We start from the raw sequence: 13,826 nt of genomic DNA on the forward strand, positions 1-13,826 counted from the left end.
GCTGGGAATGTAGCGCCTTAAACCCGGACACGCACGAGTTTGACTGAAGGGCACGTCTAACATCAGTGGCGGGTGATATCATTGTTAAACCAGCACAACCGTCCTGAGACTGACACAAACCAATGAACAGAAACTCTCTGCTGATAATAATCAGAAATGTACGTGAATTGAACGTCTGTGAACTGCGCATGACAAGATACAGAGACAAACACATTCACTTCGATGTCACGCACAAACACAGTGTAAATCAGCTGTTTGTATTTCATCTGATTTTGTTTGCAAGTACTTTGTCGTGATCTCTATTAGGAGGGGATTCCCTGCTCCAGCCTGCTTGACGGCCCCTCGGCCCGTGCCGGGACGCGAAGGGAAACTCCCCCGCGGCCTCGTGTCACATCGTCCGGCAGGCACCACGCGTCCTGTGCAGGGACAGTCCGGGGGTTTCGCGGTCCTGACGTCCCGGACTTTCCCAAAGTAAAATGTGGAACTCGCCCCGTCCCCGCCGAGTAGAATGGATGGGAGTGTTGCGGGGGAGAGGCGGGGGGGTCGCGCTTCTCGTTTCTCGGCGGGGGGAGGGAGGGACGCGTGAGTTGAGCGCGGCGCGGCCCACGTGACACACACAGAAACACGCGTCTATAAAAGCCGCCAGCATCTTAAGCTTCATAACAAACGCTCGCGCGGGAAGGAAGAGCGACAGCGAGCAACAGGCAGGCAGACTACGGCAGCCTCGCTATCACTGCTCCACGCCATATCGTGAGCCAGAGCACACAGTGAATTATCAGCACGTTTGGCTGCGTACGGTGCGAAAGAATTTGAACGCACATACATTGCCCTTCCCTCCGTGCGTGCGTGCACGTGTTGTGTACACGTGTTGTGTACACGGACAAGCACGGCGAGCCTGGGTGAGACGCCTGGGGAGAGATTTTGCAGGGAGCGCAGCTGCGTTGTGGAGCGCGGGTTTGAGTCCCGGTTCGCAGGGGGTTGTGCGCGGAACGAGTCCGAGGCTCGGCAAGCCGCGTGAGCTGCGGTAAGAGGAGCCGGGAGGAGCCGGGAGGAGCCGCGGAGACCTCATCCCAGAGGAGGAGGAATGGGGAACGCGATGGACAAGCACGTGGTTCGAGGTACAGCAACTCGCAATGCTCCCAAACATGCAAACATGGGCACAGAAGGTGTGCTGCAAGATGTGTTAACTACCTCTCTTGGTATACAGGAGGTCGTGGGTTCGACTCCGAGCCTGACGCCTGCTGCTGTATATTTGGAGTTTGCATTTTCTTTCTCCCCGTGGTCGTGTAGATTTATTTTCCGGGTCCTTCGGTTTCCCCCTCCACATTTTAGAATCAACACGCATTGAGCTGTCACTTGTGGCCAGGTCGCTTCTGAAAAAAAGCGACATAGCTCATGTGGACCTCACCTGGTGAAACATAAAATGGTTCAAATAGTTTAAAGAAGAGAGTGAGAGAGAAGAATAGCGTGGTGTACACTTATTATATTTGCAGCTTGTATCTGAAAGAGGACGCTAATTGGGTCATAATGTGTCTCTTGACTTAGATGGTCGTGTTTGTGTCACATTCGGTGTGCTGGTTGAGCACAAACCGGAGGAGGGGCGGTGAAAAAAAATCAGGCAACGATGTTGACATTTACACTATGAGATCTCTTTTACCAGTGGCAAAATATAATGGTAGGTTTTTACCCTTTTAACTGTCAGTTTTGTACCAGTTAAAAGGGTAAAAACCTACCATTAGATGTTGACATTGTTGTTGTCGTTGTTGTTGTTGTCGTTGTTGTTGTCGTTGTCGTTGTTGTTGCACGACAATTCGCTGGAGATTACATTCAGCGGCAGCACGAGGTGTTTACACGGCGCTCTGGCGATATCGACAATCGAGTTGTTCGCTGATAGTGCTGCGATTTGGCAGGGCACACACACACAAGCACAAGCACACACACACCACACACACACACCACACACACACACAAAAGCACACACGCACACACACATACACAAGCACACACACAAGCACACACACAAGCACACACACACACAAGCACACACACATAACTCACACGACTTGAGCACGGTGTTCAATCGGCGACGTTTCAGGCACTGGCCCTTCTTCGAAGGGGAAGCGTCACACGTCGTACACATCCCTCGTGAGGAAGCGCTGTTGACAAATGTGTTTGGGTTTTTTTGTATCGGACAGGACGCGTGTTGTCTCGAGTGCTATGTGTTTCGCCCTTGAGAAGGCGAGGTGTGGCCACTCACGCGTTGAGCGACAGCCGACGGTGTTGGTCGGCACGAGAGGTGGTGGCATTTCTACACCAGTGATGTCAGGCGCGTATCGGTGCCCGTGGTGGAAATTCCACATTCCTGCGATGGGGACCAGTCTCCATTATAAAGACCCATCACTGATGATACTGCAGAGTGCTCACCTCACCATCAGAACGTTTCTAGTTAAGATCCTGGTCGTGGGTCGATTCAATCCATCATCCTTCGGGGGCCAGTAAAGTTGAGTACTGTATATTATTTAGGAAGTCAACAGCAGTGCAGTAGTGCTATGGGTATTCTGATCCTCGACGCAGAAATGTGGAAGTTCCAACAGCACCAGTTACTGGGTTTCGAAATGATATTAGCGCCACGTAATGCTTGTGTGATCAAGGAGGAGGAGGCACGGTGACACTTGTTACGTTCTCACGGAGTGATCCTCGCCACGTGAACGTGAGACCGTTTGGTGGCTGTGTCTTGAGATGCCGTTGCGTTTTGACGCAGGGTGAACGTGCGATGTCTACTCGAACCAAATCGCGGTGATGGGATGTTAAGTGCAGCTGCAAGGCCACGTGGCTGATCATTCGAGGCGCGTGCGCTCAGGGAACTACCGATGGGCGGTGAGCGGTTTCCTCCAGCCGTCCTGGGGGGATGGGGCCCTCACCACGCGACTCTGTTGATGCAACTTCCCTCTGTGCCCGTGGAGTTAGGGTCTCGCCATGGGAGGAACGACTTGTGGAGCGGACACGCAGCCGCGCCTCTTTAGATGCGCGGCCTCGTAAAGGTGCCGATGGTTTAGTGCATGGCCTTGTGATCTACACGCGTTTATTGGAAGAGGCTGCATGCCTGGAGTGCGTGTGCTTGTATATGTGACAGAAGGTTATTAATTTTTTCGTTGGGCTTTCCGCTTAAATGAGTTAAGCGAGCAGCATCGTGTTTCCCCCCCCCCCCACTGCAGCATGTGTCCAATTGTGTTGAGAAAACGTTCCTCCCTCTCACGATTTACTCCGAGGAGCTATTCCAAACAACGTTTTCATCGCAGCAAGTTGCCCATCGCCCCCGAGTTCTCGCCAATTCCCATCGAGTTCCACGGTTTGCTATCCTGTCTCATTCACCGCCGTGTCACCGCCCTGCATTCCATGTCACCGCACGTTCCGTCTCCCGCTGCCACCTATCAGGTACAGCCAACACGGGCTTGGCCTCCAGCTGCAAACAGTCTCAAAGCGAATGTCGCAGTCAGCGGAGATCTCAGCCCACAGCTCGCTACGCGGTGGTTGCGGTGGTGGTGACTTCACAACGATGGTCGGGACACCGGGACGGGCTGGCGTGGGCCGTGAAGCGCAGGTCGCTGACACGAGGGTGGACAATCGGTGTTGGTGCGCTGACTACGGAGGAGTCACTCTGCTTGGCTGTTGTTGGATGGCGGAGGCCAGTGAGTGGGAGTTTCCCTCCTCGGTGTCAACTTACAACCCTCACTACAAAGGCAGAACCCTCACGTCACGCGATCTCCGTAACGCTGCTGAGACATCAATTAAAAAGGAAGTCGTGATGAACAAGGGATTATAAATGTGGAGGGGAAAAAAGACAGGACCCGCAGAAAAATCCACGCGACCGCGGGGAATGATGTATAGACATTTTCTTGAAGGGGTGTCACTGTAAAAAAAAGAACTAACTTCACGCGCGTGTTGTTGTAGAAGCGTGAACGCAGCGAGGCACGGCGAGCGAGGCAGCGAGTGCTGTGGGGGTCGGGGGAGCCGCTGTGGTGGAGTGGAGACGCGAGGCCATCGCGCCTACACTCGTGCCCGCGCTTGTCGGGACGCGCTCGCACGCTCGTTTGTGGCGTCGCGGGCACAATCGCAGAGAGCGGGGGGGGGGGCGGTGGGATGGTCCCTCTCACGTTCAACGAACAACCGCAGAGCCAACTGCCCGCGGCGGTGATTCAAAAAAACACATGCAAATAAACATAACGAGCGGCCCCATGCCGTTACTATTCACCCAGTCTTCACCCAGTCTTTGTGGTCGCCCGTTGTGTTTCTCTTCTCCTCCGTCCGCCTCGAACTGCTGACCAATTGGCCGCCAAACGTGAAAGCGATCGAGATCGCACTCCCGACTTGAACAGCGTTCGAAGATGCGAGATGCCCTCCGCGTCGAGAGGCGACGGACACGCGGCATGCGTCGCACCAACCACCTGGAGCCACGCGAGCAGAACATCAAGTCAAGCTAAAATGTGTGGGATTCTCACGCGACTTGGTGATCCGCCAACCCTTGGCCTCCAATGCATAGGCGACTCGGCAGCGCCGCTCGTGGGTTGGCCACAGCCTGCCACGAGCTACTCTCCATGCCCCATCACAGCGACAAGGGACTTGGGTGTCGTCATCAAATATCCCTGTAGGAAGGGGAACGGCCTCTAGCGGACAACTCATTCCAACTGAGACTCGAACCACTCCCACGTGGACACTCATTCCAACTGAGACCAGAACCACTCCCACGTGGACACTCATTCCAACTGAGACCAGAACCACTCCCACGTGGACACTCATTCCAACTGAGACCAGAACCACTCCCACGTGGACACTCATTCCAACTGAGACCAGAACCACTCCCACGTGGACACTCATTCCAGCTGAGACCAGAACCACTCCCATGTGGACACTCATTCCAACTGAGACCAGAACCACTCCCACGTGGGATTCATTCCAATGTGGCTCGACTTCGGTGTGGATTCCATTCACGTTGAGTCTCCCTGGGGTCTTCTCCGTGAGCGCCCTTTTCAAGCTGAGCTCACCGATACGAGATCCTGCCTGGACGCCTGACCTGGACTAAAGTCATCCTCATTCGACAAAAGTACCTCCGATTAGTACGGTTGGCTCCGTACGGTGCGAACGAAGTTCAACATACACACAGCCTCCTCTGCGCTCATTCCCACGCCTCTTGGTTGTGAAATCGACGGCTACCATCTGGACTCACCGTCGCCTGCCAGCCCCGTCCGTCTGCCTGCCGCGTGGAGAGCTCGGCCCCACTCCACGCTGCTGTGCCGGGGCCGTGTGTCTGCTGCGTGGCTCTGCACGAGCACGCGTGGTGCTGGGACGCACGAGGTCTCTTGACCGGCTGGTGGATCTCATGCGCCAGCGGCGAGAATTTCCACGCGAGGCTGGTCGCACGCTGAAGCTATGCCGGGTTGGCCTCGCCGTGCAGGAGTCGTCGTCTATCCTTCCTCTCGTCCGGTCGTTCCCTTCATTCATTCGGAGATGGGGGGACACGGTAACCGGCCGGGCGCGAGGGCGAGCGACTCGCAATTGACGGTCGACTCGGCCCATCGTTCCTGCCGAGTAGATAAGTCGGCGGTGGCTGTCCTGGGGATGAACCCACCCCTACCATATGGTCGATCAACCCCCCCCCCACCATGACCAAAAGGCATGGTCTTCATCCAGCAGTGGAGTGACGAGAATGTAAACACGTACATGTATGTGTCAAGTTATCCCGAATGCGTGGCATCAGTGCCACTGAGCTCGTCCTGTGCAGTGTATTATTATTATTCTACCTCGGTGCCCTTTGTGGATAATGGCACAGGCCGTGACGAGGTGACCAGACGAACGGGTTTGTGTGTGGCAGGCGGCGGCGTCCGGTGATGTCATGAATCGCAGTCCCGGCGTCATCGCGGGTTGACGCCAATGTTTGTTTGACATCTCCCGCGGAGGTGTACGCGTTCCTTTTTTGTTTGAGACAAAGCAACGCGATAAACAAAACCGAACGTATGCCTTGAACCACGTAATAGTTCCAGTTTCCCAAACTAATTTAAGATACGACCTGCTGGGAAATACAACCCCGTGTGTCAATTACTCGTCACAGAAAATTTGGGTTTCCTCCAAAGTGGCGATCAAGAGCTTCGTGTCCAGTCGCTTGTAAACCATTGAGTGTATTGCCCGCTGAGAGAGAGAGACTCTGTTTAAGGGGGTCCTGTCAAGTTTTCTCAGCAGGGGGCAATGCTGCTCTGCGTGTTCCCCAACTGAGTATTTTTTACAGGTCATCATTTCTGTAATCTTTGGGGGATGTTTGGCAAATACCAATTGCATTGCATGCTTGTTTTACTTTATTTTAGCGCGCTGGCAGTAAGTAATAAAACAACACAAACTAAACACATCAACAACTAGCAGTTCTAAAGAAATTAGTTTTCAATTTAGGATAGTTTAGTATTTTTCAGTGTATAGCAAAGTGTGCGTAGTGTAGTGCATAGTGATGTATAGTGATGTGCGTTGAACTTATTTCACACCGTGCGTAGCCAACCGTGCAAATCGGAAGGAAGAGCGTTCCAGACGGCCGCAGAAGCGCACCTGGAAGTGCGGAGTGATGCGCTAACCACGTGGCAAGGCGCTGGGCAGCGCTCACGGCGTGACGAGCCGATACAATTGACGCGATGTAAATGCGATGTCGTACTCAAACAACCACAGTAGAAATCACGTTTATCCACAGCAGTTGTAACATTTTAGTTCATTTCCGTTTAGGGTGTTTACAGCCTCTTATTGCATTCGTCGCTGTTCAATTAAAACTCTAAATTATTATTTTTTTCCAGGTAGGCCCCACTGAGCTATGTAGCTCTTATTCAGACGCGACGTGGCGATCACAAACGATCGGAGTGGCTTATCGCGTGGGGATTTATAGCGGCAGCCAAATATGCTAAACGCGTAACCTTGTTGATTCTCAATGTGGAGGGAAAAACCAGAGGGCCCCGAGGAAAATCCGTGTAGTAATGTAAACACCTCCTTCTACGACCCTCTATGTGCACGTCATAATACATCTCCTGTGTATACGCTCGTGAACTCTACCCTTGTTCAGTGGACAGAATGCTGGAATGAATATAAAAATGTGCAACCCTGTGTTAATCCACTGCTGGATGCCATGTCAGTGAGTGGCCATACTTCACCAGGTGGGCAGTGCGGCTTGGTGGGGAGGGGGCTGACCGGTGTAGACATTGCTTGCCGCTGATGTTAGCCGTGACGAGGAGTCCAACTCGGGTTGACAGAACCCCATTGTGCTGCGCTAACCATTGCGACACCGCTCCCCCACAGCACGCGTTTAGAGAACTTACTGCGAACGCATTGCATGCACGCAGCCCAAGTGTTCACGACATCCATTTGTTGCAGTGTCTTTCAGCGACAGATCAGCCACAAGACATCCGCGCGCAATATGCCCACGACTTCCAATGAGCTCATCATTTACATTTGGCATCAGTGTGGTCTTGATGCGCAATCCGCTTGCCTCATTATTATTAATCATCGTTATCTGTAGAGCGCCTTTATTACTGCAAAGCGTGAGACCACCGCACACGCGTTGAGATAACACATTTACGAAGACAAACGTTGCAACGAAAACTCACACTTCTAAAAGATACATAAAGAGAATAAAATAAAGTATATAAACATTGCTTTCTCCCATCCCTTTGTTTTGATAACTGTTGTTTTTGTTTGTGTTTTTTGTTTCGGTTACATTTCTGAAATTTTGTTTATTCATTTTTAATTTCGCTTGGAATTAGGGTTTCCATTTGATGTGTGTGTCTTGGGCTTATTTCACACCACGCACACCCAACCACGGAAATGAAATTTGGCCCTTAAATATAATGAATGCACAGCGTCGCGGGATGCTGTTGGCACGAATCACGCTCTATAGAATGTACTAATTATCATTATCTCCCATCCCCGTGACCCCCCCCCCGCCCATCCCGTCTCGCACCAGGCACCGACCTGCACTTCCACGCGGCCGTGCGCGGTGCCAACGTGCGCCTGGACGAGCGGGGCACGCGCGCCACGCGCCGCAAGGGCTTCTGCGGGGGGCTGGCGCTCAGCTCGCGGCCCGTGCGCCCGTGCGAGCGCGTCCACGTGCGCCTGGGCCCGCGCGACTCCGAGTGGCAGGGGGCGCTGCGGGTGGGGTTCACGAGCCGGGACCCCGACACCATGGCGCTGCGTGAGTCCGCGCCCCCTCGTGCCGACCTCTTCCCCCCACCCCCCACCCCCCGCGGTTCGAGGCGGTCGCAGAAGAAGTTCCGCGGGTTCGAGCCCTACGGCCGATCCCGATTAACGCTGCCCCAACGCTGCTTACCAGTGGATGTTGCAGATTTCGTGATGTGATTTCGGAGAAAAGTGAAATCGTGTGGTCCAATTGAGAAAAGTGGGCCCACGTGTGCCAGCATCACGCGGTCCAATTGGGAAACACTTTCGCAGCGGTCACTCCGAATGACGCACCATTGCAGGGCAGCCCCGAATAACGTCGTGCGAACCTTGAGAGGTCTATTGTCACGCAGCGGGCGTGTAATGACCTGGGAAGACGTAAAGATGTCACGGGACAGCTGTCTCCAACACAGCGCAGATGCACTCAGAATGAGCACCAAGCCGGAGAGCGTCGTGGGGCAATGCACAACACCAACACATTGGGGTGTTTTGTCAAGGGACTGTACCTTTGCAAGAAGCCCTCTCTATTGTCCACCGAGCACGTGACGACGACGTGCCGGGGTCGTCAACGTCGCCACCCAGAACCCGCGCTACCGTGGCAGCATCCGCAATCGAAGCCGTTCAGCCCCACGCGAGCCGGCCGATCGCGGCGAGCAATTTAACCAAAACGACCACCTCCGGCCTTCGCCGAAAAACCGCGTTCATCATCCGCCTAACCCACACGCCGTCTCTCCCCCCCCCCCACCACCGCACGCCCGTGCAGCACTGCCACCGTATGCGCTGCCGGACCTGGTGGACCAGCGCGGCAGCTGGGCGGACCGCGTGCCCGAGGAGTTGGCCGTGCAGGGTGCCGAGATCGCCTTCTGGGTGCAGGCGGACGGCAGCATGTTCTGCAGCGCCTGGCTGCCCGGGAGCTCGCGCCGGCGCGGCCGCGCGAGGGTCTGGCGCCTGAAGGGACGCGTGGAGGCGCGGCTGCCGCTCTGGGCCGTCGTGGACGTGTACGGCACCACGCGAGACGTGCAGCTCCTCGGTGCGCTGCTACTGCTGCTGCTACTGCTGCTGCTACTGCTGCTGCTACTGCTGCTGCTACTGCTGCTGCTACTGCTGCTGCTGCTGCTACTGCTGCTACTGCTGCTGCTACTGCTGCTGCTACTGCTGCTACTGCTGCTGCTGCTGCTGCTGCTGCTCATGCACTCACACACCGGTCCTCCCCCCCCGCCGCCCCCCGCGCGTCCCTGCGTCCGCGTCTTTATTTGTCAACCGGGGGCTACGGTCACTTTCGTCAAAATCACGCGAGATTAACAACGGAACTTGAGGTTCGCACGTGCGTACGTTGAACTTCTTTCGCACCGTACGTAGCCAACCGTGGCAATCAGAGGTGCAGGGGAAGGACAACAAACTAACACACTAAATGCAGTTCAGAAGAATTGAGGTTTCGACCTATAATTAATAGTGCATAGCTTCAGTGGCTTCCTGATATCGGAAGAGCGTTCCAGACGGCCGCAGTAGCGCGTCTGAAAGCGCCGCGCGACGCGGTGACCGCCGCCTTAGTTCGATGGCAGCAGCCAAGAGCCGCCGCCGCCGCCGCCGCCGCCGCTGCCGCCGCTGCTGCCGCTGCCGCTGCTGCTGCTGCTGCTGCTGCTGCTGCCGCTGCCGCTGCTGCTGCTGCTGCTGCCGCTGCCGCTGCTGCTGCTGCTGCTGCGAGGGTGCCCGGAGGTCGCGTGGCGGTGGTGGTGGTTTATGCTCCTTGACGAGTTTTGAGATGCCTTCACTTGCAACTCAGCTTGCCACTCTCTCCTGAGCCCCATCCCCACACGCTCAACTCTCCCTCCAACTCTCTCCTCTCGTTAGCCACTTCATTCCCTGGGGAAAACTCTTCACGTTCTCATTCCCCTCATCTGATTTACTCAGCTGCAGCCGTTGTCGTTTGGCTATCTCTTCGGAGGCTTCTTTCAAATTTACACGAGATTGGGACATTTAAGTTGAAGGAAATCATGCACACCACCTCACATTGCTATGGCAAAACAAATCAAAGCTGCCCAACCAGAAACTTTAGTATAGGTGTGTGCCACTTTGCGTGCAACTGTACGCCTGCAGTACGTTCTTGACAAAAACAACAACGAGTTTGTTCAAATCTATTCTTATATCGCTCTCAGCGGAATTTTGGTCGCCATCGCCCCACCCAGCGCTACCCAACGTCAGCCGCGGCTTGCGAGCGATGGCCAAGGCAGCTGCCATTCACTTCCACTGCTGCGGCTCGCGTCGGCTGGGTGTGAGGAATCCCAGCGCGTGGCCCGGACCGGCATTTGATCGGCACCAGTACGAGAAGTTCGGCGAGACGAAACATTCACAAAACCAAATTACCACCGCGTCGGTCTTTCACGGCCGTGCTGGACCGTACAGTCCTCTGTTGTGTGTTTGGGTTGTGCCGTGTGTTGTCCGGCACACGGCGTCCGATGGCTCGCGGTAGCGAAACGTCGGACATCGTGGCGTACACATCGGAGAGATTTCAACATCTTGCATCGAATCGTCTCTTGCGCAAGCGCTGGGTTTATGGGTCTCGCGTGCGCGATGCCATTGAGAGTTCACAGCGAATGCTCGACCTGTGTCTGTGTCCAACAGGCACGACCGTCCAGCCGCCCGTCTGCTCGGGGCGCAGCTCCGAACGCGTCACTCTCCCGATTGCACCCCTGGCGCTCCAGACACCGCCGCCGTCACCACCGTCACCACCACCACTGTCACCGCCGTCGCCGCCGCCGTCACCGCCGCCACCACCGCGGCGGCGCGACGTCTCCGTGTGCGACGCGTGCGCTCCCGTCGGCACGGAGTGCGTCGTGTGCATGCACGGGCCGCGGCAGGCCGCCTTCATCCCGTGCGGGCACTACTGCGTGTGCGAGGTGTGCGCCACGCTGCTCTGCGAGTGCCCCCTGTGTCGCCGCCCGTGCGAAAACGTCATCCGCATCTACTGCTCCTAGCGAGCTCTGAGCGAACGTCATCCACATCGACTGCTCCTAGCGAGCTCTGAGCGAACGTCATCCACATCGACTGCTCCTTGCGAGCTCCGTTGGCACGGGAGGCCTCTGCGGGCGGAGGCACAGACCAAAAGGGCCGTGCCGTGCGTGGCCCGGCACGGCCGCGGGTGACGCGACCCGTGAGCCGAGATCAGACGCCGGGCGGTTCGCGTTCGCTCGCAGCAGGACCCGGGGTCCCGTGCTGCCCGTCGGCGCGAAATACGAGTCGGGGGTTTGCGAGCCTTCCCGGCTTTTCGATCTCCCCCAAATTCTGAAGCACGGATGTCGCACGGCCGATGGGGTGCGCGGTCGACTGCCGGCCGCCCATCGAGAGCCCCGAAGGGAAGCGCCGAAGAGATTCGCCAGCCGACTGCCGGCGCTTGTTGCCGTTGCGAACATCGGTCGTTTGTCTCTGCACCACGCCATACGACAGAAGAAGAAGAACTGCACACCATACAGACATGATTGGTGGATGCTGTCGAATGCACACGGACTGCAGAATTCTTCCCGATAAAGGAACAACAACTTTACGCAAATGTTGCACTTTCCCTGATGCTGTGATTTCCATAACCTCAGAACTCTGATGCTTGTCAACTACGGTGTATCCAATACTGTAGTGCACTCGTGATGATGATAGGAATTGCCTATGCTAATGACCAACTCACTCAGAATGTACGGGTCTCATCAGATCTAAGATGGGAAGTCGAGGGGAGCCTGGAGAGTGCAGAGATGGACGCACACGCAACGTTCTCATCACGCTTTAGGGGCTAAGTCGTGGGCAGCAGATGGCAGTGCGGCATAATCCATCATTGTACTTTACTTCTGTGCTACCTATCTTCACCAACCACGCTGACCAGTGTGGTGAAGTGGAGTCGAGCAATTCCCGCGACTCATCCTGCAGTGGATTGAGAAAATGGTTGTACGTGCACAGACGTAACGGCATCTCAATGTGGCAACATTTACTCTTCATGAGAGAGATGTTGGTCCAAACATTAATCACCACCGAGGCACACGCAGGCTGCAGGCCGTTTAGCAACCAACACACGGTGACTCAGTGGCCCCTCCAACGGCGCCGCTACGGGGTGACCGTCTAGCACGACCGAGGGATTGAGAGCCGGACTGGTCAAGGCATCTCTATCGCGCAAGGCTATGGTGCATATGCCGGAAGTTGTCCGCAGGTTCGCAGCAGAAGTTGTCATGTAGCTTTACCCAATGAGGCAATGTGACAGTAAATATAAATGTTTTGTACGTTTAGACCATGATTACCGGCACACATCACGTGAAGTTTTTAACCGGGCAGTATTTACCAGGGCGGTCATTTGCCTTGGGCCGCGAGCCAGCGGCGAGCGCTGGCGGCGGCGGCGACGACGCAGGACGCGCGCGAGGACGGCCACGGCCACGCTGCCTCTGGCGACCCTTTCCCTCCACGGCGCTCGGCCTCCGAAGCGTGACGTGCCATGTCTGCCGTGCCATGTCGACCACGGGCGTTGGGATGAAGCCCCCAGACAGTGGCCAGTGGCCGGCGCGCCGCTGCGGCCGCTCATCGCAAGGTCGGGGGTCACGACGAGCGGAGTCGGTGTTTGGCATCGTGGCCCTGAAGTCCCACGACGAGCGGAGCGACCGCCGAGCAAGACGGTCTTGGGGTTCGTCGCGGGAGGACCGCGAGCCGGTGGAAGGGTGAGGTCCTCGGTGTCCGAGGGTTGACCCGAGGCGTCGTGATTTGAGGAGGACGGTCAGACCACGTGGAAGGCCACGGAGCGGGGTGGCCGGCGATGGCAATCTTGAACTCCACTGAAAAGTTGCGTGTCCCTCAAACCAGCATTTAATGAGTGTTTGACTTAACATGTGACTGCTTTAGTCAACTGGACATCGAGAAAATTATTCAACGAAATCTCGAGTGAGACTTGACTAAAATTCCACCTGGGGTTGTCGACGTCGAGACTGATACAACAGGAAGTGCTGACTGTGTCCGTCTGTATGTTGGGACTTACCGAAAGAACCAAAGAGTATGTTTGGACTTCTTTCGCGCCGTACGTAGCCAACTGCTCTAATCGGAGGTGCAGGCAGGTGCGACTCAATGGACCCTGAAGGTCACGATGGTTTTGTGTATTCATACTGTGTGTAGCAAATGGGCGCATGCACCCTCACCTGCAACACCCTCACCTGCAACACCCTCACCTGCAACACCCCGACCTGCAACACCCTCACTTGCAACACCCTCACCTGCAACACCCTCACCTGCAACACCCTCACCTGCAACACCCTCACCTGCAACACCTTGCCCTGCAACACCCTCACCTGCAACACCCTCACCTGCAACACCCTCACCTGCAACACCCTCACCTGCAACACCCTCACCTGCAACACCCTCACCTGCAACCCCTCACCTGCAACACCCTCACCTGCAACACCCTGACTTGCAACACCCTCACCTGCAACACCCTCACCTGCAACACCCTGCCCTGCAACACCCTCACCTGCAACCCCTCACCTGCAACACCCTCACCTGCAACACCCTCACCTGCAACACCCTCACCTGCAACCCCTCACCTGCAACCCCTCACCTGCAACACCCTCACCTGCAACACCCTCACCTGCAACACCCTCACCTGCAAC

At 55.9% G+C, this 13,826-nt stretch overlaps 1 protein-coding gene across 1 annotated transcript; it reads left to right on the forward strand.

Moving 5' to 3' along the window:
• Nucleotides 1-894: 894 nt before the first annotated feature.
• LOC144934982 (E3 ubiquitin-protein ligase NEURL3-like) lies at nt 895-13,407 on the forward strand. Its single transcript, XM_078861250.1, has 4 exons — nt 895-1,118; nt 7,988-8,215; nt 8,963-9,229; nt 10,822-13,407. The coding sequence occupies exons 1-4, from the start codon at nt 1,085-1,087 to the stop codon at nt 11,172-11,174; spliced, it is 882 nt and encodes a 293-aa protein (XP_078717376.1). The 5' UTR covers nt 895-1,084; the 3' UTR covers nt 11,175-13,407.
• Nucleotides 13,408-13,826: the final 419 nt, after the last annotated feature.

The sequence above is a fragment of the Lampetra fluviatilis genome, chromosome 12 (assembly GCF_964198595.1).
Source record: "Lampetra fluviatilis chromosome 12, kcLamFluv1.1, whole genome shotgun sequence".
In the NCBI taxonomy this organism is placed as follows: Eukaryota; Metazoa; Chordata; class Hyperoartia; order Petromyzontiformes; family Petromyzontidae; genus Lampetra; species Lampetra fluviatilis.

Excerpts from the sequence above, each read along its gene's own strand:
- LOC144934982 (XM_078861250.1), top strand. The coding sequence starts at position 1,085 with ATGGGGAACGCGATGGACAAGCACGTGGTTCGAG. Across the intron at positions 8,216-8,962 it reads CCCCGACACCATGGCGCTGC|CACTGCCACCGTATGCGCTG; the intron begins GTGAGTCCGCGC and ends ACGCCCGTGCAG. Across the intron at positions 9,230-10,821 it reads GCGAGACGTGCAGCTCCTCG|GCACGACCGTCCAGCCGCCC; the intron begins GTGCGCTGCTAC and ends TGTGTCCAACAG.